This window comes from Leuciscus leuciscus (assembly GCF_965113295.1).
Source record: "Leuciscus leuciscus genome assembly, chromosome: 14".
Lineage (NCBI taxonomy): Eukaryota > Metazoa > Chordata > Actinopteri > Cypriniformes > Leuciscidae > Leuciscus > Leuciscus leuciscus.
In genome coordinates, this window is record NC_138738.1 from 34,630,390 (window position 1) to 34,656,219 (window position 25,830).

The 25,830-nt window shown below is 42.8% G+C and overlaps 1 protein-coding gene across 2 annotated transcripts; it reads right to left on the reverse strand.

Moving 5' to 3' along the window:
- Nucleotides 1-28: 28 nt before the first annotated feature.
- dzip1 (DAZ interacting zinc finger protein 1) lies at nucleotides 29-25,450 on the reverse strand. Of its 2 annotated transcripts, XM_082189918.1 has the most exons (19): nucleotides 25,245-25,450; nucleotides 24,180-24,299; nucleotides 23,279-23,905; nucleotides 18,659-18,743; nucleotides 17,345-17,475; nucleotides 17,108-17,266; nucleotides 14,517-14,645; nucleotides 14,379-14,441; nucleotides 14,162-14,290; nucleotides 13,842-13,890; nucleotides 13,693-13,740; nucleotides 12,136-12,195; nucleotides 4,765-4,913; nucleotides 4,484-4,670; nucleotides 3,740-3,893; nucleotides 2,657-2,979; nucleotides 2,437-2,579; nucleotides 1,889-2,063; nucleotides 29-407 (listed from the first exon to the last, which is right to left on the reverse strand). In XM_082189918.1, the coding sequence occupies exons 2-19, from the start codon at nucleotides 24,180-24,182 to the stop codon at nucleotides 325-327; spliced, it is 2,697 nt and encodes an 898-aa protein (XP_082046044.1). In that variant the 5' UTR covers nucleotides 24,183-24,299; nucleotides 25,245-25,450; the 3' UTR covers nucleotides 29-324. The 2 variants fall into 2 exon arrangements, with proteins under 2 accessions (XP_082046044.1, XP_082046045.1); XM_082189919.1 differs by lacking the exon at nucleotides 12,136-12,195.
- Nucleotides 25,451-25,830: the final 380 nt, after the last annotated feature.

Sequence of the window (25,830 nt, forward strand, 5' to 3'; positions counted from 1 at the left end):
AGAGCAAAGCAAAGAAGAATCTTTGAAGTGTTATAAAAAGTGAATTTAATAAATCATTTAGCATATAAACAATCAAAAAATACGAGGCAATTATTTTAAAGTGCAATATCCCTTAGATGTTCCTCAGTATTAACTGTACTTGTACCTTTATATTTCATATAAAGTACCTTTAACACTGTCAATATCAAACTCGAGGAATGAAAGGCTGTTTTTGCACTGCTGTCCCTGAATAAACACTAAGCCTGAGCTACAACAGATACTGGGTATTACAATTATGAGGTTTATTAGCTTGTGAATGTTTTGGTATTGCTCTGCTGCATTTTCTTATATCTCATCTGAATCATCCCAGTCACTGACGGTCACTAAGCTGCTCTTGAGAGTGCTGCTGGTTCCTGCGTCTGTGAGGCCTGCAAAACACAAAGAAAGAAATCAGAATCACCGTCCGAAGACTAGCAACAGGTGTTGAGCTGAAGAGCCTCTGCTTATAAGAGAGGGGTCACGACTCACGAAACACTGGTTCAAATGTCTTTTAACACCAGACAAATATACTACGGGTGTGCTCACACTTCAGACCGACTCTGGTGCGATTGCTCTGTTAGTGCGGTTCATTTGAATAAGTGTGAACGCTGCCATCCGAACTCTAGTGAGGTTTGACTGAAATATGAACACAACACAAATCGAAGACATCTGAATTAACCAAAAACAGGACGTGATGTCACAAGATACGACCCTAAAGAGGACAGAATGCTCAAGCATGCCTGTTTTTTCTCATCATAAGAGCTATGTTGGCCATTACAGTTCAGTCCAGCAGATCCTCGTTTGTGTGTGTAATAGAGGAATTCCTGGAACTTTTTTAACTCCTTTACATGTTTTATAGAGGCCAGCTTTACTGACTGCACAAATTAATGTGAGGTTTATTCGGGGGTTTTTTGGTAAGTACTGTACATGACAGAAAATATTATGGATATTTTAAAAAGGTTCATTGAAGTTGGTAAGTAAATAAATTGAACAGTGACTCACATAATTCTTCAAAAGTAAAAATACTACTTTCATATTATAGCTAATTTAGCTTTTGTTTACAGTAAAATTAAGTTGTAAAAAGACTAAATTAAAGGTTAGGCTGTTAGATATGGGTCATGGACTTAGCCGAGGCTTTGTCTATTTATTGGTAGCTCTGCTTTTTTTCTATGTATGTAACTCTCTCATGTACTCGCTCATTATATACATTTAGTACATTTTGAACATAAAAAAGTTACATAGTGTAGCTTTAAGGAAAAAAAACAAACATTTAAAAATATATTTTCATATGGCAAACAAAGGCAACAAAGGCTCATAATGGCAACAATAGGAAACATGTTTCAATGTGGATACAGAAAATATGATGCATATTTAAAATGGTCCATTGAAGTTGGTGAGTAAATAAATTGACTGACTAAAGGTGATGATACACAGGGCAACTTTTTGAGCAATGTATCTAGGCAATGTTGCCGTCAACGGGCAACCAGATGAGACACAGGGCCCACGACTGATCTATTTATCCAGACAGAAATGTATTGCCCATTTTCAATGGGAAAGTGCCCAAGCAACAATCGCTCAGCAAGATTGCCCAGCAACATTGCTCAAAAAGTTGCCCTGTGTATCATCACCTTAACCGAAATATCCGAAATCTTTGTCCTTGTGGGGATATTTTTTGGTCCCCATTAAGAAAACATTTTTTTTTAAATGTGAAAATGCAGAACGTTTTTTTTTTTGTTGGTCCATATACTTTTTTTTCAGTGTAGCTTTTCGGCAAGCAATCTGAGTCTCTATGATGTAAATCATTTATAACCATGACTTCTTATTAGCAAACTCCTGAAAATATGTTTAGTTAAAAAGGAATTCTATGTACCTGGCTTGTGCCCTTTGCCCGTCGATGAGCCCCACACACTAGTGCTGGTGTCCAGACTCTTGTCCAGGCTCTTCCTGATGACGGGCACGGGACATTGGCTGGGTTTGGGTACAGCGGGCACATCCTCTATAGAGGAGATATCCCAGTCATCATCGTCATCATCTTCATCTGTGTACTGAAAGCAACAGAGCAGAAAAACAACACTTTACAAATTTGGCATAGAGATAAAAACAGCATTTATTTAAATTAAATATCTTTCTTAACATTATAAATGTCTTTCCTGCCACTTTTGATCATTTTAATGCGTCCTTGCTGTATAAAAGTATTAATTTCTTACTGAACCCAAACTTTTGAATTGTAAATCTACAATATTTCCTACAGTTATGTGATGAGCTACATTATTTGATTGAAGTGCAAAAATATCATAATATCAATATAATATAAAAATATTTAAATAAATAACCTGTTCTCCATTGTTGTAGATTTCAGTGCCATGTTTATGCAACATAATATAAACATCTATATCTGTTTAAAGGGGCAGATCTCACCTTTAGAACTTTCTTTACATCTTGCTTTGTATTTTTGACAGCTGTTGGCTTTTCCAGGAATGTATTAACGCCCCCTGCTGGTTTCTTTGGGCCTCGCGTCGCCAGCTGTTTTTCAAGGCTTTTGCCAATAGCTTTGACATTACCTACAGAAAACACACACAATACAAATATAAAACAAATCCAATGCAATACAACAACTGACATTAGAAGCGAGTCTTACTGTGAGTAATCTTCTCCACATTTCCATTCTGGTCGGTGTGTTTGTGCAGCTGTGAGAGGCTGATCTCTTTGATCTCGCTGCCGTCGGTCCACTCGCTGTCGCTCTCGCTCAGAGCGGTCACATCTGTCCTGTTCGCACTGATCACGGGAGCGGCGGAGCGCACAGCAGGAGTGTGAGGGCTCGAGCGCTGCTGTGTTTTAGCAGTCTGGGCTTTGACTGCGGTGCTGTTGACCAGGACAGATTTCTTCGGTGTTTGAGGGGCTTCGTCCTCAGACGTCTCCTCTTCCTCGGACGAGTCTTCATCAGAGCTGAATGGAGGGGTTCTGCAAGCGAGACATAATATTTACATGTTCAGACAACACAGAAAAAGCCACTCGATCTAAGTATCAAAATACTGATAAAGAGTGATAACATAAAATCAGTGATCATTTAAGCCAAAGTGATATCATGAACAGCAAACGAAATAAATTGAAGTCAACAGGAAATGGCATTTGCGAAGCACTTCACTTCTGTAATGTGATGCATGTCTGATTGAAACTTGGTGGTGTTCGTCAACTACTAATAAAACTACAAATATTATACATTTCTGTTCAATAAAATAAGCATGAACTAAAATAAAATAAAGTATAAATAAACGTACATTATGCCAAGGCAACATTTTCAAGAAATTCTAAAAATAAAATGTAAATAAAATTTGTAAAAACTAAATACACATATAAAAAAAAACGAATAAAAATGACAAAAACAACAAAATTACTATAACTTTTACTAAAAATAAAATGATAACAAAAATGTATAAATAAAACAAATTCAAAATATGAATAAATACTATATTAGTATATTAATAATAATATAATGACACTGTTGATTGTATTTTTGTAAAAAAAAAATCATCCTCATGGATATGTTAGCAGAATACAATTGACAGAGTATTAAAACAATAAAAACCTTACAATAATGTGCATTATAAGACAAGGATTTCTATGATTTCTTTTATTTTACTTATTTTTGTGTGATTTTATTTTAAATTTGAAGTACATATCTGAAGATAAAACCTTAACACTGCCATGAGCTCCTCCGTACCTGTGATGCTGCAGTGGTGTGGAGGTCTTGGGCAGCGTGCTGGTTCTGCTGCGTGGGACTGGTTGTGGAGTGTGATGCTGTTTGGGAGCAGGACCTGACACCACACGAGTTACTGTTGATGGAAAACTGCTGGATCTGGGTCTGGACTGCATCACTGCAAATGAACAAGAAAAAAGCTGCATCCTTACTGAAACAAGTGATCCAAGAGAGAAACAAAACATCAACTAAAATACAAAGCTTTAATACGTGCGTATTAAACCGTGTATTTGTTCTTCCTTGTCGTTCATTCATCATCTTCGAAATTATTATTCACAAAGCATTGTTTTGCTTTGCCTCAGCTATGATCGAGAGACATCCACTCTTGCATTTTGGGGGCGGAGCAATGAAGGGAGGGGTGTGTTTGTTTGGGTTGATTTCAAATATCAACAGTGTTTCTCAGAAATCGTTTGCTGCACCTTTTGGCAGCGTGTTCACCAAAGCATTTCTGGCCAACTGAAAACACCAGGCACTGAAAACGCACAGCTGTGGGAACTTGAGAGCGTTTTTTTCAGTTGAGACGCTTTGCTTGCTATGATATGGAATAACCTAGCGTTCAGCATGAAATAGATGCTCAGCACCTCGTCACGCTGCTGCCGTTTTAAATACGTGCCGCTCACATTGAATACAACTGGAAAAAACGCTTTGGTGGACACACGGCTTTAATGCCTTGTTCTCAGCCTTGAAACTGCAAAGCTAAATCCTGACCTTGTTCGTGTGGTTTGGGCTTGGCTGGCTGCTCCGTGTTTCTCTCCTTCACTCTTTGCTCTAGTTTATGGTTGATCTCTTTCTGCGCCCTCCGATACGCTGGATCCTCTTCCTGTCTCTTCTGACGATCAGTGATAATCTGGACCATGGTGCTCTTATACACCCCTTTAGAGAGACCATTGACTCCCTGAACAACACCAGAGACATTGAGGTTATACAGTGCTATGGCTTCTCAACTGTCATAAGTTTTTTTTTAACTCATGCAGTTTGACACTCAGTACCTTGATGCCTAAGTTCTGCAGTCTATCATCCAGGTTCTGCTGAGCTGCCAGACGCATGTCTCTCCTCAAACCCGGGTTCTTCAACAGCTCCTGCACTTCCTGCTGCCACGACCGGCTCTCCTCGTGGCTTTCAGAGATGCTAGAAGAATCTGAAAATATAAGATGAATGATTATGGTAACATGCTGGATGGCACATCTTCTGGAGTACATTTTCTGTCATTCTACAATCGCTGTGGCAGATGCTGCCACTCATTGTAAAAAACACTTTTAACTTGGAATAGCAATGCTCTATAATGCAGTTGCATAGAGACTCAATTAAAATTATGAATATATACACAATACCGTTCAAAAATTTGTGGTCGTAAGAATCTCTTATGCTCAACAACGCTGCATTTATTTGATCAAAAACACAGTGAAACTAGGAATATTTTTATTTCTATTTTAATATTTTAAAATGGCATTTATTCCTGTGATGGTAAAGCTGAATTTTCAGCATCAATACTCCAGTCTTCAGTGTCACATGATCCTTCAGAAATCATTCTGATATGATGATTTGCATCTCATGAAATATATCTGATTATTATCAATGTTCAGTATTCTTTGTTGAATAGAAAGTTTTTAAAGAAATCATTTATTTGAAATCTTTTGAAATGTCTTTACTGTCACTTTTGATCCATTTAATGCGTCTTTGCTGAATTAAAGTATTATTTATTTATTTTTAAATCACACTAACCACAAACTTTTTAACAGTATTGTATATAAATGTACAATTTCATTATAAAAAAAAAAATATGTCACCTGACCACTTCAGATGTTAATATTAGCTGCAAATATGGATTTTCTTTATTTAGAAAACGTCTCGGTTACGTATGTAACCCTCGTTCCCTGAGTAGGGAACGGAGACGTTACGTCGGATGACGACGAATGGGGTTTCGCTTAGAAAGCCTATCAACTTCGAGTATATAAAACGAGCCAATGGCAAAGAAATGCCATGGGTCTGCGGAATTTGCATAGCGTAACTCCGCCCCACCCTAGGGGTATATAAGGAAGTACGCTGCAACATGCAGATATGTCTTCGCTGAGGAGCCGAGACTGAACTCAGGCGTTCCAGCGGTACAGCGGAAGTGGCAGGGAGACGTAACGTCTCCGTTCCCTACTCAGGGAACGAGGGTTACATACGTAACCGAGACGTTCCCTTTCGTTGTCACTCCGAGTTACGTCGGATGACGACGAATGGGGTTCCCAGTGTAATCACGCCACCTCCCGACTGTCCTCCAGTGCCCTGCGTAAGTGTGAGCTCCCTGTCGTGAGACTGGCACGGACGAAGGACTCCTACTTAACACAGGATTAAACCAAGGTACACTGGGAAGCATATCTCAGTGGAAATATGCAAACATGCCCAACCCAAAGGGGGGGACTTGGAATACACATATGACCCCGGAGGGCTGCATATGGAGAAACACTGGGGTATCCAGCCGCAGGTGGAATATTTCAACCCCAGGGGTGGCAAGGTGGCTTGCCAAGGGAAAGACACATGCTCAGAGAGGCTTACAGTGGAAATACACATGTGGGGGTCGCCCAGAGGGGGAACCATGCACATGGAGGCACCTAGCCAAGCGCGAAAGCTGCCGGTGGCAACTCTGGCGATGACATCGTCAGTGCTGGAGGAGACTCAGGGCTTATGAGGCTCACCTGAGGAAAATCGCACGTATCCCATCCGTGGAGAGGAATGGCGAGCAAGCGAAGACACCTGAGCAGAATCTGTTACCGGCTAGTTGAAGCGAGTACATGAGAAGAAACTGGCTCCACTCGGAGATTATAGAATCTCGCGAATGTGTTAGGTGTCGCCCAGCCTGCAGCTCTGCAGATGTCTGTTAGCGAGGCGCCATGCGCTAGAGCCCAAGAGGATGCCACACTCCGGGTGGAGTGGGCCGTCACACCAAGGGGGCATGGTCGACCTTGCTGCTGGTAAGCCAAAGCAATGGCGTCCACTATCCAGTGAGACAACCTTTGCTTGGAGAGAGCCTTTCCCTTCAGCTTCCCACCATGACAGACAAAGAGCTGGTCAGAGGTCCTGAAACACTGCGTTCTGTCTACGTAAGCACGGAGGGCGCGTACTGGACAGAGCAGTGCCAAGGCTGGGTCTGCCTCCTCCAAGGGCAGCGCTTGCAGGTTCACCACCTGGTCTCGAAAGGGTGTGGTGGGAACCTTGGGCACATATCCAGGCCGGGGTCTCAGGATCACGTGAGAATTAGCCGGCCCGAATTCCAGGCACGCTTCGTCAACCGAGAATGCCTGCAGGTCCCCTACCCTCTTGATAGAGGCCAATGCAACCAGGAGCGCTGTCTTCATAGACAGGAACTTAAGCTCCACTGATTGCAGAGGCTCAAAGGGAGCACTCTGCAGGGCAGTTAAAACCACTGAGAGGTCCCAAGAGGGAACGAGAGGAGGGCGAGGAGGATTCAGTCTCCTCGCTCCTCTCAGGAACCTGATGATCAGGTCGTGCTTTCCAACGGACTTACCTTCGACTGCGTCGTGATGTGCGGCAATGGCGGCAACATACACTTTCAGGGTGGAGGGAGACAGCCTTCGCTCCAACCCTTCTTGCAGGAAGGAAAGCACGACACTGATCGGGCATTTCGTGGGTTCTTGATGTTTAGAAGAACACCAGTTGACGAAGAGGTTCCACTTCAACGCATAGACATGTCTCGTGGACAATGCTCTAGCGGAAGTGATGGTAGCCACCACCGCTGGTGGTAGGGTACTCAAACCTACCTCGTCCCGTCCAGGAGCCACACGTGGAGGTTCCAAAGATCGGGATGAGGGTGCCACAGGGTGCCCCGTCCCTGAGAAAGCAGGTCCTTCCTCAGAGGAATAGGCCAGGGAGGTGCTGTCGCGAGGAGTACTAGTTCTGGGAACCAGGTGCGGTTGGGCCAATACGGGGCAACCAATATTACCTGCTCCTCGTCCTCCCTGATCTTGCGCAAAGTCTGCGCAAGAAGGCTCACTGGGGGAAACGCATACTTGCGTGGGCCCCGCGGCCAGCTGTGCGCCAGTGCATCCGTGCCGAGCGTGCCCTCGGTCAGGGAATAAAACAGGTCGCAATGGGACGAGTCGTGGGAGGCAAACAGATCTATCTGAGCGTCCCCGAACTGATCCCAAATCAGCTGGACCGACTGGGGATGGAGTCTCCATTCTCCAGCGAGAGGCCGAAACCGAGACAGCTCGTCGGCCGCACGGTTCAGCTCTCCCGGGATATAAATGGCTCGAAGCGACCTCAGATGCTTCTGACTCCATATGAGGAGGTGGCGGGCGAGTTGCGACATACGGCGGGAGCGTAGACCACCTTGACGGTTGATGTACGCTACTGTGGCGGTATTGTCTGAACGGACTAGTACGTGTTGACCCCTGAGCAACGCCCGGAAGCGGTGCAGGGCAAGGCGTACAGCCAGCAACTCGAGGCAATTGACATGCAAAAGGCGTTGGGGACCTGTCCAGGAGCCCGCGGCAGCATGTCCATTGCACATGGCGCCCCAGCCCGTGGTGGAGGCATCCGTTGATACAACAACATGCCTGGAAGCTCGTTCTAAGGGCACTCCGGCCCGTAGAAAACTGAGGTTCGACCACGGGGTGAAGGTCTGACGGCAGGCCGGAGTCACTGGGACTCGGAGCGTGCCGTGTTGCCATGCCCACCTCGGGACTCGATCGCGAAGCCAAAGCTGAAGCGGTCTCATATGAAGCAACCCGAGCGGCGTAACCGCGGCTGCGGATGCCATATGCCCCAGGAGCCTCTGAAAAAGTTTCAGTGGGACCGCACTCTTGCCCTCGAATTGACGAAGGCAAGTCAGCAGTGACTGTGCGCGCTCGCTCGTAAGCTGCGCGCACATGGCGACCGAGTCTATATCCATACCGAGAAAAGAGATCCTCTGCACGGGGCAGAGTTTGCTCTTCTCCCAGTTGACCCGAAGGCCCAGACGAGCTAGGTGCCGGAGCACTAAGTCCCTGTGTTCGCAAACCTGATCTCGAGAGTGAGCTAGGATCAGCCAGTCGTCGAGATAGTTCAGGATGCGAACCCCGTGTTCCCGAAGGGGAACAAGGGCTGCCTCGACGACCTTCGTGAAGACGCGAGGAGACAGGGCTAGCCCGAAAGGGAGAACCGCGTACTGGTATGCCTGCCCCTCGAAAGCAAACCGTAAGAACGGTCTGTGTCGAGGAAGAATGGAGACATGGAAGTAGGCGTCCTTCAGGTCGATCGCTGCAAACCAATCCTGCGGCCGCACACATTCGAAAATGCGTTTGGCCGTGAGCATCTTGAACGGCATCCTGTGAAGGGAGCGGTTCAAGACGCGCAGGTCCAGGATTGGCCGTAACCCACCGGTTTTCTTCGGTACAATGAAGTAAGGGCTGTAGAAGCCGGACCTCATTTCGGCTGGAGGGACAATCTCGATCGCACCCTTCGCCAGTAGGGTGGCGACCTCCGCTCTCATGACAGGGGCATTGCCACCGACCATTGTGAAGCGGACTCCCCTGAAACGGGGAGGAGATCGCGCGAACTGAATCGCGTAGCCGAGCCTGATGGTCCTGGCGACCCAGCGGGACAGTCTGGGAAGCTCTAACCAGGCTCCCAAAAACTGTACCAGCGGGGTCATGCGGACCACAGACGTACCCTCGGTGGTGCAGCGAGGCGGAATGACCGGCCCAGGCGTGGGTGGCATAGCGGCCCGGTGCGGGGGCACGGTCATTAACCGCGTCCTGCCAGAGGATGCCAGGGGAGGACCAGCGTCCCACGGGGGCATGCTCTGGCAGGGGTCTGGCGACAGAGGGGGATGAGAGTGGCGAGGCCCGTGAGCGTCGCGCACTGCCATCCGAGAACTCTGTGTGCTCAGAGATGGGTATGTCAGTTCTGTCTTTAACCACATTAGGGTGCTGCCCGTCGAGGGACGAGCAGCGGGGGTGGGAAAACCAAGGATTCTCCCCCGGCCCTCCACCGGGGGAAGGAGCGGCCCTGCTACCGTCTCCTGTACAGAACTGAACGCCAACTCTGAGCAGCCCGTCTCAGGAGCGCCGCTTGGCCTGGCGTTTAGCGGGGCGCGGGGCTGGAGGGGGCTGTGACGCCTTCCTACGGCTTCCTCCACGAGGCGGCCCAGATGGAGGCTGCTGCTGGGGCCGTCCGGGAGGGAGGGGAACCGCGGGAGGGCGTCCACGGCGGCGAGCGGGCTGAGGCGCCTGTGCCGACGGCTGGGGGGCAGCAGCGGGCCGTCGGGGCAGGACATGCTTGAGAGCCTCAGTCTGCTTCTGGGCAGCCGAGAACTGCTGGGCAAAGTCCTCGACTGCCCCGCCGAAGAGGCCAGCCTGGGATATGGGGGTGTCGAGGAACCGGGTTCGCTCGGCCTCCCGCATATCAGCCAGGTTGAGCCACAGATGTCTCTCCTGGACCACACAGGTGGACATCACCTGACCCAGGGAGCGTGCGGTCACCTTCGTCGCCCGGAGAGCGAGGTCGGTGGCGGCACGCAGCTCATCAAAGAGCCCTGGGTCAGTCCTCCCCTCGTGCATGTCACGCAACATCTGGGCCTGGTAGACCTGGAGTGTTGCCATGGCATGCAGTGAGGAGGCTGCCTGCCCCGCAGCTCTATAGGCCTTCGCCACAAGGGTGGAGGAGAACCTACAGGCTTTGGAGGGGTGCTTTGGGTCACCGCGGGAAGAAGCACTCTGAGGACACAGTTGCATCGCAACAGAGCGTTCAACCTGGGGAACCCCAGTGTACCCTTTGACAGCCCCCTGATCGAGAGGAGGAAAGGCGGAGGAGGCCGTCGAGCGATCACGGGAAGACAGGGGTGCCTTCCAGGACCTCGAGACCTCCTCATGCACATCCGGGAAAAAAGGAATCGGGGTGGGGCGCTGACGAGGATCAGCGGCCGCACCCAAAAACCAATCGTCCAGCCGCGAGCGCACTGGACCGGGTGGCGGGGACCACTCAAGCCCAATGGCCGCGGCTGCCCGGGAAAGCATGGCCGTCAACTCGGGATCAGACTCGGGCAATGCTGGGACACCCGAAGGTGGCAGCACAGCCGAATCTTCCTCTCCCGAGGACTCCTGCCCACCTTGTGATGCAGCAATCGACATAGAATCCTCCTCTGGAGCGCCGAATGAGACCCGCGGCAAGTCAGAGGACTGTACCGCGGGCTCATTCGGACGACTCGCGGGTTGCACGGCGCTAGAGGACGGTGTGGAGCGTGGAATAGTCGGCGCTTTGTTCCACACCGTAACCCTCAGATCACCCTGGCCGCCAGCCGAAGTACCAGCCCTCTCGGAGCTGCTAGATCGGGGTGCGGATGAGGGGACTCTCACACGAAGATCATTGAGTCTCGATCGCAACCGTGCGATGGGCATGTTCCCGCAGTGGGAACATGACTCATCCACAAACGCTGCCTTAGCGTGCTCAATACCCAGACACACAAGACAGCGATTGTGCCCATCAGAGTCAGAAACTAGAAGACCGCAACCAGAAGTGCACGGGCGAGGCATCTTTAAAAAGACGTGCCGCGTGCAAGCTCTTTTAGAAAGGAGATTTTCTCCACAAGTGTTGAAGCGACCAGGGAGATGAACACACAAACTCTGGCAAATCACTGCACAGATAAGCAGGGAATGTGCACTCGCTGGAACTCGCTGTCACACCAACACCTGGAGAGAGGCTCGTCTCGAAGAGAATAGAGATAACTCAGAATTGGCTGTGGAGTGAAGTGAATCAACTTGGCTCCGAAGCGAAAACATATCTGCATGTTGCAGCGTACTTCCTTATATACCCCTAGGGTGGGGCGGAGTTACGCTATGCAAATTCCGCAGACCCATGGCATTTCTTTGCCATTGGCTCGTTTTATATACTCGAAGTTGATAGGCTTTCTAAGCGAAACCCCATTCGTCGTCATCCGACGTAACTCGGAGTGACAACGAAAGGGAACTATAATTTTTTATATTGTTTAAAATTCTTTATTCTGACCTTGCATAAATAGGAAAGAAGAAAAAATGCAAAAATTAAAATGTAAAATGCACAACCGAAAAAAAAGAAAAAAAAAACTGTAAATGCCACTGCACTTGTACAATGTCTCTTTTATATTTTTTAAACCCGTAAATAACAGAGAACGGCAAACAATTAAAATATGTTAATTTCCTGTGGCTCCACATTGACATTCCCTTTCTCTTGCTCTGATCTGTCCAATAATTACATGCATGCTGTAACATCTGTGTCTGTTTACTGAGGAGACAGATCTTTAGTTTGCTGGCGACACAAGCTCAGACTGAACACGCAGACCTAAGCAACAGATCATGCAGACAGGGTGCGAGCATGCCACTCAATCACTACCGCTTTACCTTTCTCCTCCTCAGACAGCTCCACTATAGGATCCAGTTTATGGCCTGAGCTGGACTGCTCTAATAGGACAGCGCAAAGAGGTCAGAGAAGAGTGCAGGGGTTACGGAAGGACTGAGGCATATTCAAATCTAAACCCCTGGCCTAAAACATCTCATTTTGCACTGATATTACCCATACTGACCCCATTAAATCACATTTTGTGGCTGTTTGTTAATACATGTACATTTGCTTTGAAGCCATCCATATGCAAGTGTCCACCAAAAAGACACATGCTGGGGATGCTGCGTCCCAATTTGCATACTGTCCATCCCAACTAGTATCAAAAATTAGAATGAGTGTGTCTCAAATTGTAGTATATTGAAATTAGTATTCCAAAGATACCCGGATGGTCTACTTTTTCCAGTTAGAATCCGAAGTGCAGATCCGTGCACACTCTGACGGCTAATGTTGCCCATCATTTATTGCACGTTGGATTAGATTAGATTATTACTACAAACACAAATAACTACAAACATGGCGGATGTGCAAGACAAACAGTTAAGTAGAGAGGATTAAATAAAGGGGTTTGAGTGATTAATAATCAGTTTCTAAATTGACGTAAATATGTTATCCACATAATATTTAATCTGCAAAAGCATTGTGAACTTTCATAAAGATTCGTTTGGTCATTAAAGGAGGGTTCTCTGCATGAAAGACCGATGCCTAGAAGATCAACGGTAGGAAATTAAATTAAATTGAATGTGGAGGATGTTAACTGTGACAGATGATTGACAGGGAAGATTAAACCATGATGGGATGTATGAAACTAAGCATCAGAGAGGTCAGTTAAAGATGCAGTTATGATGAAGTAGTATGTCCCAAAACGTACCTACTATTCTGCTACTCATTCAAAAGTATGTGCTTTTTCTTCACAAAAACAGTACATACTTTTAGGGCATAGTATAAGTAGGTGAACTGGGACGCAACAACGGTTAACCGTTAGCAGATATACACGACTGTTAAACATTTTGGAATCAGTGAGATTTAAAAACAAAAAAGAAGAAATTAATACTTTTATGCACAAAGGTCGCATTAAATGAATCAAATGTGAAAGTAAACACATTTATGAGTAAGAGTAAAGAATAGCTCTTTCGGCGTTATCATCTCATGTGTCATTGAGTAGAAGGACACGTCACATCCTTTTGATTTTCCCGGCAAAAACGTTCAGTGTCCTTCACATAAAAATCATTCTACATGCTTTAATAGAGAACCAAGGAAGTTGGGTCTAGTTTTTTAAAGATTTTTTAGGTTTGTTTACATATTGGCATTGGCAATTTAAAAAAAAGTAATTAATACATGAAAATTCTTACATATAGCCCATTTTATGTTTAAAAAACAGCATGATGCGATGTCACTGTGACCTGGGCAACCCAGCAAGACTAATTTAAGGAAAAAAAACAATAATAAAGCTGCATGTAGATCCTCTGCTCCAAAAGCCTGGCATTACAGTGTGCAACACCATGCTGAGATAATGCTTATCTGGACATTGTCTAGCAATATGTCATGCAGGAACTTACCACTGACCACTACTTTAGCTTTAGTCTCTGGAGCCGGGGCAGCAACCACTGAAACAAAAATGTATTCCGATTAAAATTAGGAAGTTAATTTAGCACTGATATATTAAAAAGTTATTTTACGTTTGTCTAAAAACATAATATTTACATACCGTCACGCTGTACTGTTATTGTTGGCGGCTTTGACGAGATCTGTTTCATCTGTAAAAAAGAAACGCATGTTATTTGCTATTACGAAAACACGTTATCTGAGCTCTGTGACTTTAAATTTAAATGTTTCACTGAAAAGACAACATGCATAATGATAAGCTGACAGCATAATCAGCATGATGATAATAGCTCAAGTGTCCGGATATGTTCCCACATGTACACTCCTTAAGCTCGAACCTAAAGATTACACTGTGGGCCGCTGCGCTAATACAGGATATCCTGAACAATCGAGGCTCTTCCTGTGCCGAGTTACAGTACTGACCTGCTTGTTGTGGGAGGCAATGATCTGCTGCTGTTCCTGCAGCCTGTGGCTCAGCTCCTGCACCTGTCTGCGCGATTCCTCCCTGCCTTCTGACACAGCAGAGCGCAGTTTGAACAGGTCCTCCTGAAGCTGATGAACCAGAGAGAGACATTACGCATATGCGCACATGTGAGTTATTCCCATATTTAAAGAGCTACATGACCTCTGTGATACCTACCAGACTTTTTTCACTGTCATGGTCCTCCTTTATTTTTTGCATTTTCCCTTTCCACTTCACCTCCTGAGTAAAGAAATTTGTTTATTTTATAACTACAGCCATATCTATTTCAAATGATCTGAATGCTGCATCTCTTACTTGTTTGTGGAGTTTTTGTTGAAGTTTAACAGCTTCCTGCCATTGTTCATTGCTGGCTGATGGACTGGGCTGTGTCAGTACCGGCTGAAGGCTTTCCTGCATATTTTTCTGCTGCAATTTGATCAATTCCTAAGGGGAGAAAAGTAAACATATTAAATGTAATTTCAGCACAATCACATCACATAATATCAATAACTTTTTACCTTATTTGATCAATTTAACTGATCCTTTATAACATTGTAAATTAAAATCCAGCCAAGGTTTATGACATTATATTATATAATAATTAGTGCTGTCCATCGATTGAAAAACAATTAACTAATTAATGGCACATTTTTCTGTAATTAATCGAGATTAATCGCACTCAACATTAAAGTTTTTTTTAATATTTTAATAATTTCACATTTAATCTACAAATTAATGTAGAAGCAACATAAAGACAGTAGCCTATATTTAAAATATTTGTTTAATAGCATCTTATGAAAGATAAAATACTGCTAACGTCTCTATGAAATATTTTTTTCTCAAGTTTAGCCGTTACAGCCATTCAGCATTACAGTATAATTGAAATCTATAAATTTGAACATTTATTAGGCTTTAAAAAAATATAACAACTTTTAATTTAAGTGACCTTAAGTGAACTTAAATCTTCACATAAACCCATTATAATAAATGTCACATTTACCTATGCCCTTTAATATATCAGGGCTCAATTTTTTCTATTGACCCAGTCAGACCACTTCAGATTTTTACTTGCCTAGTAGAAATGTACAAAAAGTTATTGTTTTCATTGTTTTTGACCCATGTAACCTTGTAAAAAACGCTTTAAGATTTTCGGGTAGGTCTAACAGGAAGGATATATGCAGAAATTGAATACAATACATTTTTTATTAAATATAGATTCCTTATTAAAGCTACAAAAGCTTATTCAGTCAAGAGCAATGAGTGATTTTCTCTTTTTCTTTTGTTCTTTGATTATCCTTATAGACAGACAGCAGCAGGTTTATTAGGATGCTGTCACTTTAAGACCTGCCACAGATCCCATTTTCTCAGAACTCTTTACGTTCATTTAACTCATTTAAAGCCCTCATTATGCTTCTGCGTCAACTCCACGGCGTAGCTACGCCGTCACTCCAACGGCGTCGTGACCGTTTTATGGTTCTGCGTCGGGTTGCGTTGCATCGCGGTGCATTTCACCGCCAGAACGCTAGGGGAGTGGTGTGGTTCGCGAATCTCTTTCCTAGTTTGTTTTGGTTCCATGCGCCGGTTCCGCTTTTTCATTTCCGACAATGGCGAGCGAAAGAGAGAGAGTGTTGTTGCAGCTGGAGCTAATCAACGTTGAACAACAAATGATTTTATTGCAAATGTTTAATCGTAGAAGAAAAAGACGTCAGCGAAGGTGGTCTGTACGACCAGTGCACGAAGACAGGGGAAGGATTGGCGAATTTGTTACGGTTGTTCGACCGCTGAGGGACTTGGACGAAGAAATGCACTTTAAGTATTTTCGGATGTCGAAAGGTCGATTTGACGATCTTGTTCATCGTTTAAAGCCGTTAATACAGCATCAGACTACACACAGTATGCCTATTGACCTCGCTCAGAGACTGGCAGTGACTTTAAAGATTTTATCTTCGGGTGCAAAGATCACCGGGTTGGGCTACAAAATGGGTTCGACCACGGTGCCATGGCAGGATAATGTAGTGTCCCGTGGCAGACTTGGTTAATTACTTGATATCCATGATGTACCCGTGAACATTGTATTGTAAATAAACAACAAACTTTTTTTCAAAACAAACATTGATTTGATTGATTGAAGTTTATTTCTAGCAACAACAAAAAAAGAAAAGAATATATATAAATATATACATATACACTACCGGTCAAAAGTTTTAGATCGGTAAGATTTTTAATGTTTTTAAAAGAAGTCTCTTCTGCTCACCAAGGCTGTGTTTAGTATATAAAAAACAATAAAACAAAACATATTTTATGACAATTTAAAATGACTGTTTTCTATTTTAATATATTTTACTCCGGAAATGATGTATAATCTGACCAATCACAGCCCCTGCGGTCTGCGTCACCGCGACGCGTAGTTACAATTTTTTGGAGGTGCACGTCAAGCTACGGCGGAGGGGTCGCGTCGAGGTTCGCGTCGACGCAGAGGGGTCCGCGGGGGTATGCCGTCGATTCGACGCAGAAGCATAAAACAGGCTTAAGACTGTCCTTGTGAGGATACTCAACAAAATGGGCATTTTGGCATAATTTTGTGTTTCTGTCCGTTCAACCGCTGACTGAAGCGGCTTTCTGTGCGCACGAATCACGTGTGTGTGTCACACATACACAGAAGTGCGCCAGTACACCACTGCGTTCTCTTTTGTGTCTTATCACGCTTGGATGGTTTAAAAGCGTTTGCATGAATAAGAGCGTGAGCGTGGTCATATAATGTAATGCTAGCCAAAGGATGACTGTGTTAATTGTGTTAAATATTTTTAATGCGTTAAACTGAAACAATTAACACATTAATTTTGACAGCATTAATTATATTATATATATGGTGACCAATAAAAGCTTTGTCTGAAATAAAAACATACGGTTTCTAGGTTTCTGTTCTTTTGATGCATTGACTCCATGTCCCGTTGACAAGCTTGCTTGATTTCATCTATTTTGCTGTTCATCCGCATTTTCTCATCCTCCCTCCATATTTCCAGTTGTCGCTTAAACTCCTCCTGCCTTTGAATAATCTCTTTCTCCTGGAAAAAATTGAGAATGAAATACTTATTTTAAATAACAAAATATACTAATAAAAACATGGTGTGGTCTTCTCTAACCTGTTTAGCAGTGTAGTCTTTCTGCTGTGTTTCCATTTGGGACGTGACCAGGGTCAACTGCTCTTGTAGTTTGTTGATCTCATCTTGTAACTTCACAGTCTGAATTTTTTTTTGATTATCTGTTATCAGTTCTGGAAAACATCAGATGCTTGAATCACCCTTGTGAAAAAGAAGTGAATTGCATTAAATGTGAACTTGCAATGCCGTGTATGTGCGGCACAGGACAAGTTTTGAATTTCTGAGAGCGGGCGCAAGAGGGAAGATACTGATATGTGTGCGGGAAGCAGGAGAAAGAAATGACTCGTGGGCTCCTGAAAAATAGAATTATCTATGTGGCGAGCAGGAAGAGGCCGAGGGCCGTAAGAGAATGGCTTGAGGCCGGTGGCGTGAATACTGATGAGCGACACCTGCGCGACGCACCGGACTCGTATCTCTCACGGAGGAGCGGAGGCATAAAAGGAGGAGCGACGACAGTGAAGGATGAGAGAGGCCAGGTCTGGATTTATGTTGTGTTTTGTTATATGTGACATCGTGGTTGTCTTTACTTTCATTTTGTATTCGTTTCATTTATTGTATTAAAGTTGTTGAACGTTTGCCGGTTCCCCCCTCCTTCTTCCCACAACAACGAACTCGTTCGGGGAACGAGGGACTCCTGCCGACTGCCCGAACTCGGAGGAGCCGTCGCCGTCCACCAGGTGGCGGAGGAGTGTTGAGCCCCTCACGGACGACTGCTGTCACATATAACAAAACACAACATAAATCCAGGCCTGGCTTCTCTTGTTCTTCACTGTCATCGCTACTCCTTTTATGCTTCCGCTCCTCCGTGAGAGATACGAGACCGGTGCGTCGCGCAGGTGTCGCTCATTAGTAATCACACCACCGGCCTCGCGCCGCTCCCTCACGGCCCTCGGCCTCGTCCTGCTCGCCACAATCTAATAATAACAGCACATACAAGTCTGTCACTGGAGGTCTTAAGCGCTGTGTGTGTGGAAATTAGAAATAATAGCCTAAAGACTCCAGAACAAGACAGAATCTAACTGGACTGGGACTGAAAAATCAGCGTAGACCTCTTCCTATGGGCTTTTGCTTGAGGAAATGGGGCAAAACGTGAAAAACTTTCGGGTGGGAGCGGGATAAAATAATACATATTTTTAGCTGATTGCATTTAATATAAATTTAAACTGTAATACATTGTCACTGACTGAATTGCAATTAACATGCAGTATAGTGTCCGAAAACATTAGCTTCATTTTGATATTAATTCTGTAATAAGTACTCTTTTTAAAAGTATGCTAAACACTGATGGTCACTCACTGATATCAAACTCCGTAGGGTGTCTGCGCTGCGTGTGACTTTGCAGGAAAGAGGCATTCATGAAGGCTTTCTCACAATGTTGGCACTGAAAAACAAAAACAATCAGGGGCTTTATTAATTTACATGACATCAAATCTGTGAAGACCAATACTGATTACGTTTTCTTAAATGGCTTGCTTCTCCTTTTGTGTTCCATTGAGAAAAGAAATTCATAAGGGTTCGGAAGAAGTTGAGGTTGAGTAAATGATGATTTTCGGATGATCTAATTTCTTTAATGACAATCAACAGGTCGAAAAAAGCAAATGAGCCTGGGAGGATCATTGCTGAAGGTCGGAGTGAACACAAGCCTCACCACAGCTGTCACTCACACTCCGCTCAGGAATGATACCAAGAGACAATGTGGGCATGTTGCCATGGAAACACCGGGTGGTGCAGGGTTGATGTTGCATCTTATCGCCGCTCTACCTCTCGCTCCAATTCACTGATATGTAGAAAATCCACAACACTGCACATCACACACCACATTTAGCATCTAAAACACCCGTCTGGTACTCTCATTCAAATTTAACCACACTGCCACTGATACCCCTCAAAAACAAATGCTCTGGATTAGCATTTTTTTCTGCAACAAGAATGCCCCCGTAAAACATCCACTGTGTGACATAATTGCATTGCTGCACTGACATAACTTCCCAAATCAACTGTGAAATGCAATTATGTTTTAAGGATCCAGGCAAACAGGGATTCACTGGTGTCAATCTGCAGCCTCAGCAGGTTTTGTATTACAGAACCAGAGGAAGAACCTCACGGAAACAGTCCCATTTCACCCCAGAGTCGAAAGAAATAATATATATTGCAATGAGAAAAATTAAGGCTATTTACAGTTTTTTCAAGATTTTTTTCAAGACCCACCCTCCTCCAGTTGCATACTGTTGTGCGAAATAAAATGAAGGCTAATTGTCATAATTGTAAGTAGCCTATATATTATGGTAGTATTCATTGAAATGGTTTGTATTTATTCTGTATTTATTCATTGAGAATCATAATTTTGTTTGTTTAAAATAGAGATCACGATTCTCCCATGATTCCGAATAGACAACTAAACAAAATAACATGTCATTTGCTAAAGGTTCTGACTAAATGTTAATTCCTGCAGTCAATCTAAAAATATTAAATTACTTTGAATGATTTTTTTTTAAAAATCGTCTTGAATGAATGATTTAATGCTCTGACAGCGTTTTTGAACAAATCTACTAAATGAATGATTCAATGACTCGCTCATAAATCCTTCACTTTTTTCATTACTGGATGAATCAGCATTTTTTAACAAATCTTTTGAATGAATGATTCAATGACAATGATAATCGATACAATCTTTATTTGACGTGTTAAGTTAATTTCAAAAGGTATTTTAAAGGTATTTCTACTTTGATCGCTACTGTAGACATCAGTGTTTATATCCGAACTATAAACTTCTTTCCTCGTATGTCTGTGATAATTTGAATGTAACAACAGAAATAATGATGCGAATACATAATGTTTGTGAAGCTGTGTCATACCTATATATGTCACAGTGTTGGTTTATGTTCCCTGGTCTCCACTAGAGGTCCTCTTCCCCCACGGTGTCATTCACATTATAAACTACATTTCCCACGATCCTTGTCTGCACTCATCACTGTTCATTGTACTCAGCTGTTCCCCATCATCATTGTTAGGTTCTGTGTATAAATACCCTGTCTGTTTTAATGTTTGTTACGGAGTCCTTGTTATGTATCACACCACTTCGGATGTCTGTTCTACCTGGTTCTGTTCTTGCCTGTTTCTTGGTTTGTTTCTTGTGTTGGATTGCCTTTTGGATTTTGACCTTTGCTTGGACTGGATAATGATTTACGGATTACCCTATTAAATACTGCATTTTGGATCTACCCCTGTTTCCTGTGTGTGGATCGTGACAATATATGTCATGCTCTCTCTGGGTCAGCGGCAGCGAAAATACATATTTAAATGTGATCGTAAGGTTTAATAGACATAGCCGAATCGCTGTCATTTAGGAATAAAATCACGTGGGTGTTTGAATCGAGATCGTAATATTTTAATAATTCGTTGTGCAGCTCTACTGGAGATTACAGTATTACTGTACAGTCTCATCTTACAGTAATGAGAACAACTTATGTTTACATTATAGTAGTGAAAATTTGGGGAAAACGTGCTTAACTTTAATGATATTTGTCATTGACAATTCTTATATATATATATATATATATATATATATATATATATTTATATATGTTAAAAAAAAATTTTTTTTGTTAAATTACATTTTTCCCATTTTGACATCAATTTTATTACATTTCCCTTATTAATACTCATAGCATAATGAAAAAAGCATCTTATTCTCAGTACTGTAATACAAAATAATTAGACATTTAATATTATACTGTAATACAAAATAATTAGACATTTAATATTATACAATTATACTGTATTACAGTACACTGTATTACAGCAAAAAAAATTCATTATAATATCAATGCAAGACAATATTAACTAAAAATAGCTCTCGTTTAATTTTTGCAACATACAACTTCTAATTGTCTGATTTTGAGCTACATTTTGGTAACCACTTCACCGCTCTCTGATGAAATCCCTTCATGATCCTGAAATAAACAGTAAATCATGAGCGGCACTTTCATTTCGATTCTGCTGTCAGGCGCCTGTGCTTCTCCTAGCAACCACATGAAACACCAGGAGTTGCCTTGGCAACAGCTGGCCACAATCAGGAAGGGACAGTTGCATGATTACAATGAGCAAACATCTGATATAGCCATGAGACAAAGACTGTAACATACATCAGAGAATTTTCTAAGATGAATGCAGCATGCAGTTTTATTTCAATGAAGAGACGAGTGGGAGGGAATGATGGGGGATGGGCGCTTTGATTTGTTTCCTCCACTTAAGGCTCTTTTATAAGTAGAGTACAAGTCATCATCACCGGCTGACACCATCTGCTCTATTCGCCAAATCCTGAATGCTGTGTCCAAAAAACACAGCGTCTGGTGATTAGCTAATCCTGTCCCGGCCTGCTTGTCCTGATTATGGACTTAAAAGTGTTGACAACTCTTAATTCAGGATAGAAACTTATTTACATACATCTGCTGGATACGAAAAGCACAAATTACACTAGTGATGGTAAAGTACTATTAACATTAAATCAACTATTAACTATTAATGTTAATCACTATTAACATTAAACATTAAATCAACATTTTAGTCCGTTCTCTTTAATGCCATCTATAAGCTAATATACTCCTAAAGTTAACAAAATTTACTTTTCGGCAGATATACACATTAAAATGTTCGATGTGGCAAAAAAAACAAAAACCTGTTGACTCATTGTAATACACTTTTTCCCCCAATAAAATCAAATTCTATGAAAAAAAAATGAATGAGCGCATCAATATGTCCCACAACAACTTCCTGTTTCAATGGGACTTACACAACCATTCCAAAAATGTGAGTTTTTTTTTTTAAAGGCTGCTTTTTTGAAGTTACAGTCAAGGCATTTATAATGTTAAAAGGATTTCTATTTCAACATTTTTAACATTAATAATAAAATGTTTTACTTGAGCAGCAGCAAATCAGCATATTAGAATGATTTCTGAAGGATCATGTGACACTGAAGACTGAAGTAATGATGCTGAAAATTCAGCTTTATAAATTACATTTTTAAAATATATCAAAATACAAAACAGTTTTTATAATAATAACAGTATTTTACAATATTACCGTTTTACTTCTTTCAAAAATATTAAATGAAATAAAATAAAAACGTATGACACAGGAAAGAAAACTGTACTTTTCAAACTAATTAATGGGATCTATGGCAAACTAGAGATGGGTAACAACTAATTGAGGGTGACTAGTTTTTCCTAGACTTAGTGCTCATATCCATATTTTTAGTTTTGCTATTTATAGCGGCAATGCTCTAATTAGCATGCTGATTGCTTGATTGGTTGTTGCTTAGACAGCTCACTGCTGCTATAGTATTTATGATTAATATTTGAAATTTGCCATTATTTCTGCCGTTATTTGCTTCTTTTTTTTTAAAAGTTTTAGTAATTTTGACAAAAAGTGCTTTCATTTTAGTGCTGTCAAAACGATTAATCGCATCTAACATAAAAGTTTGTAATTATATATACACACACATTTATATTTACATACTTTTATGCAAGATGCGACTAATCGATTTGACAGCACTATTATAATTATTTTAATTTCTGTCTAGTAATTTTTTTACTTTTAGTGTCCCATTTAGTTTTTCAAGTGCAATTTGAATTGTTTTTTTAAGTGATATTTATATTTGATTTAAGCTTGATTTCAATTAATGAATGATTTTTAATCATTTTAGTTTACAATAACAACACTGATGGGAGTATAGCATGCAAATTGAGATTCAGCTCCTTCACGCCATCAAACAGTGAGAAAAGCACACGTTGAATTCCCTGGGGACAGTGAACAGTGAGACTGGGGTGGAAGCAGAGTCTGGCCTTGGGGGGAGGCGACAGCGACAATGAAAATGCTAATACACACATTCACACTCCACCATGGGGCTGTACAGACCTTGTGGTAATTGGCACCGATCCCCGCGCTGAACATGGCTTGCTGAGAGGCAATGATCTTCTTCCTCTGCTTCAGTTCCTCCTTTAAGGTCTTGGCATCCTGGCTTTTTTTCTGCAGCTGGACGAGGAGCTGCTCTCTTCCCCGTGCCTCCGTCAGGAGTCTCTCCTCGGCCGCCTGCAGACTGACGCTCAGGCAATCCTGGGAGTGCAGCAGGTACTCCACAGTGAGCTGGGCCAACCGGAAGAGCTTGATCAGGGCCGGGTCTACAGGGCTTTGACAGCGGTGGCAGCGCTCACCCTCCACGTTGCAGAACGTCACCGCTGTGATGTGCTCCTGTAATGCGTGGAAATCCATTTCGCAGGCCACTCGGTCCACATCCACTGCATTGATCCGACGCCAATCCACATTCTCACGCCGGACTCTGAACTTGAAGGGTGGGGGAATGCTGGTGCTGGTGGCGGCTCCGGATGAAGTAAGCGGTCCGGACATGGTGGATGCAGCCGGTCTGCTCTGGCTGCCGGATGAGGGCTGACTCTGTGGAGAGCTCAGCAGAGACGGGATCCCTGCTGAGGAATGAGTTCCCGGGGGATCTGACGGGTACGGGTAGTAAACGTTGTCATAAAATGGCTGAAGGGGAAACAAAGAGCAAGGTGAAATTTATAATTCCAGGCATATAACATTTAATTCATAAACAAGCCGGTTTTTCAAGGTCACACATAAAAAAAACATTCCTGATCGATTCCACCACTGAAAGCTAACCATTACCAGCTAACAGCAACAACACAGGTCCACATGACTAAATGAGCGTTCATTAAACGCGAGAATGAAATGATGAAATCGTTGATATATTTATTAAATTCCACCTTATTTTGCGGCTTCGTGGTGTCTGTTGTCTCCTTACCATCTTGCGGTTTTTGTGAAGTCTTGATGAATGATCAGAGCGGCGCGAGGCACAGCAGTGTCAGAGCGTCCTGAGCGTTTCTATGGAAACAAGAGCGCGCGTCCCACTTTGCACAGCACACTGCACGAGAACAGAGAGGAGGAAAGAGCACGTGCATGTTAAAGGTATTTTGGGGTTTTCCTGTTTATTTGTCACTCAAGACAGATCGTTATTATTATGTATTAGTTCATAAATTCGAACATTTGAACATAGTTTTCTTCTGCGAAATGATGTACAAAAAGGAAAAAAAAGTTATTTTTATTTTATTTTATTCACTAGCCCAAAACAATCACACATCAGGTATTTTTTTGGCTTTGTTTGACGTTTTAAAATAGCAAAATATTTATATTTATCTTACGTTTGCACTAAATTTATATTAACCTTAAAGAAAATTAAACCTGTTTATGCATTGCGAATTATTGTATTATTTAATTACATTGTTTATTTACATAAGCATATAATAAACGTCACTTAAACAAATACCACGTGCCATGTCAATACTTAAATAATGTATCTCTATTTTTCGCATTAAAACAATGTATTTTTATTCATTGCGTTAATGGGAATTAATTCGGGGTTGTTAAATGTCATGAAAATAATATCACGATGCAATCGAGGAAAATCTTAAGTGTTCAAATGTTTACTCTTTTCGTTTGTTATTAAAGAGAAATGTGACGTACACATGCTCTTGGTTTACCCATAAACATGGAGCAATTTTCTGTTACACAGACTGAACTCGAACGAGAGTCTCTCCCAGCCTTCTTCTCAGATTACTGCCCCTTAAAAACATCTCAAGTTGGGACAGGCTCAGTTAAGAACAAAAGGGGGGCGGCGTGCACAAGAACGACACAGAGAGAATGGTCAAACCAGAAGAAAAAGTTTTAAGTTTTAACCCAACAAAACGATAACATGAAGTTCGTCTTCAGCCATTTTCACAGCAAACCAAAGTATTTCGGCGACTCACTCACTCACTCTCTCACCCATCGGCCGCGGAGTAACGGGAAGGACAGATGCAATGGCTCTTACCTCTCGAAGTTTTTGCAAAGATTCCAGTTAGAAGTGCGTCGAATCCTGTCCATCCGAAAATCCGCTTCACCTCAGCGCTGTGAATCAAACAAACGCCACACAGTTGTGGGAAACTTTAACACACGGGCAGAAGAAGCAAGCCCGACAAAACGATTCCCCCAAAACTGTGAGGAGGATTCAGACAGAGCCGCGTGACGTCACAGCACATTCCTGGCGCGAGCCTCATCTCATCTCTGGGGCTCGAGGAGGGGGAAGGGCAGGCGAACATGAAGGAGTCCCACAGGGAACATCCACGGGCCCGAGAGCAAAATCAATTATGAGCTTTATTGACAACTGGGCTTTTCTTTTATTCTTTTATACCAGACATTCAGAAATATGCTCAGGCATAATTCATCAACACCTTATCATTTAGCAAGAATATAATTTTCCACCTCTTTCCCTTAGGCTATGTATTTTGACTACATCATGTTCCTTATATATAGTTACTATATATAGTTAGCCTATATTAACAAGAAATAAAAAAATAAATAAAAATTAGCAGGATTCCTAACCGGATTGAAATAAAACAGATTTAACTCATGACAGG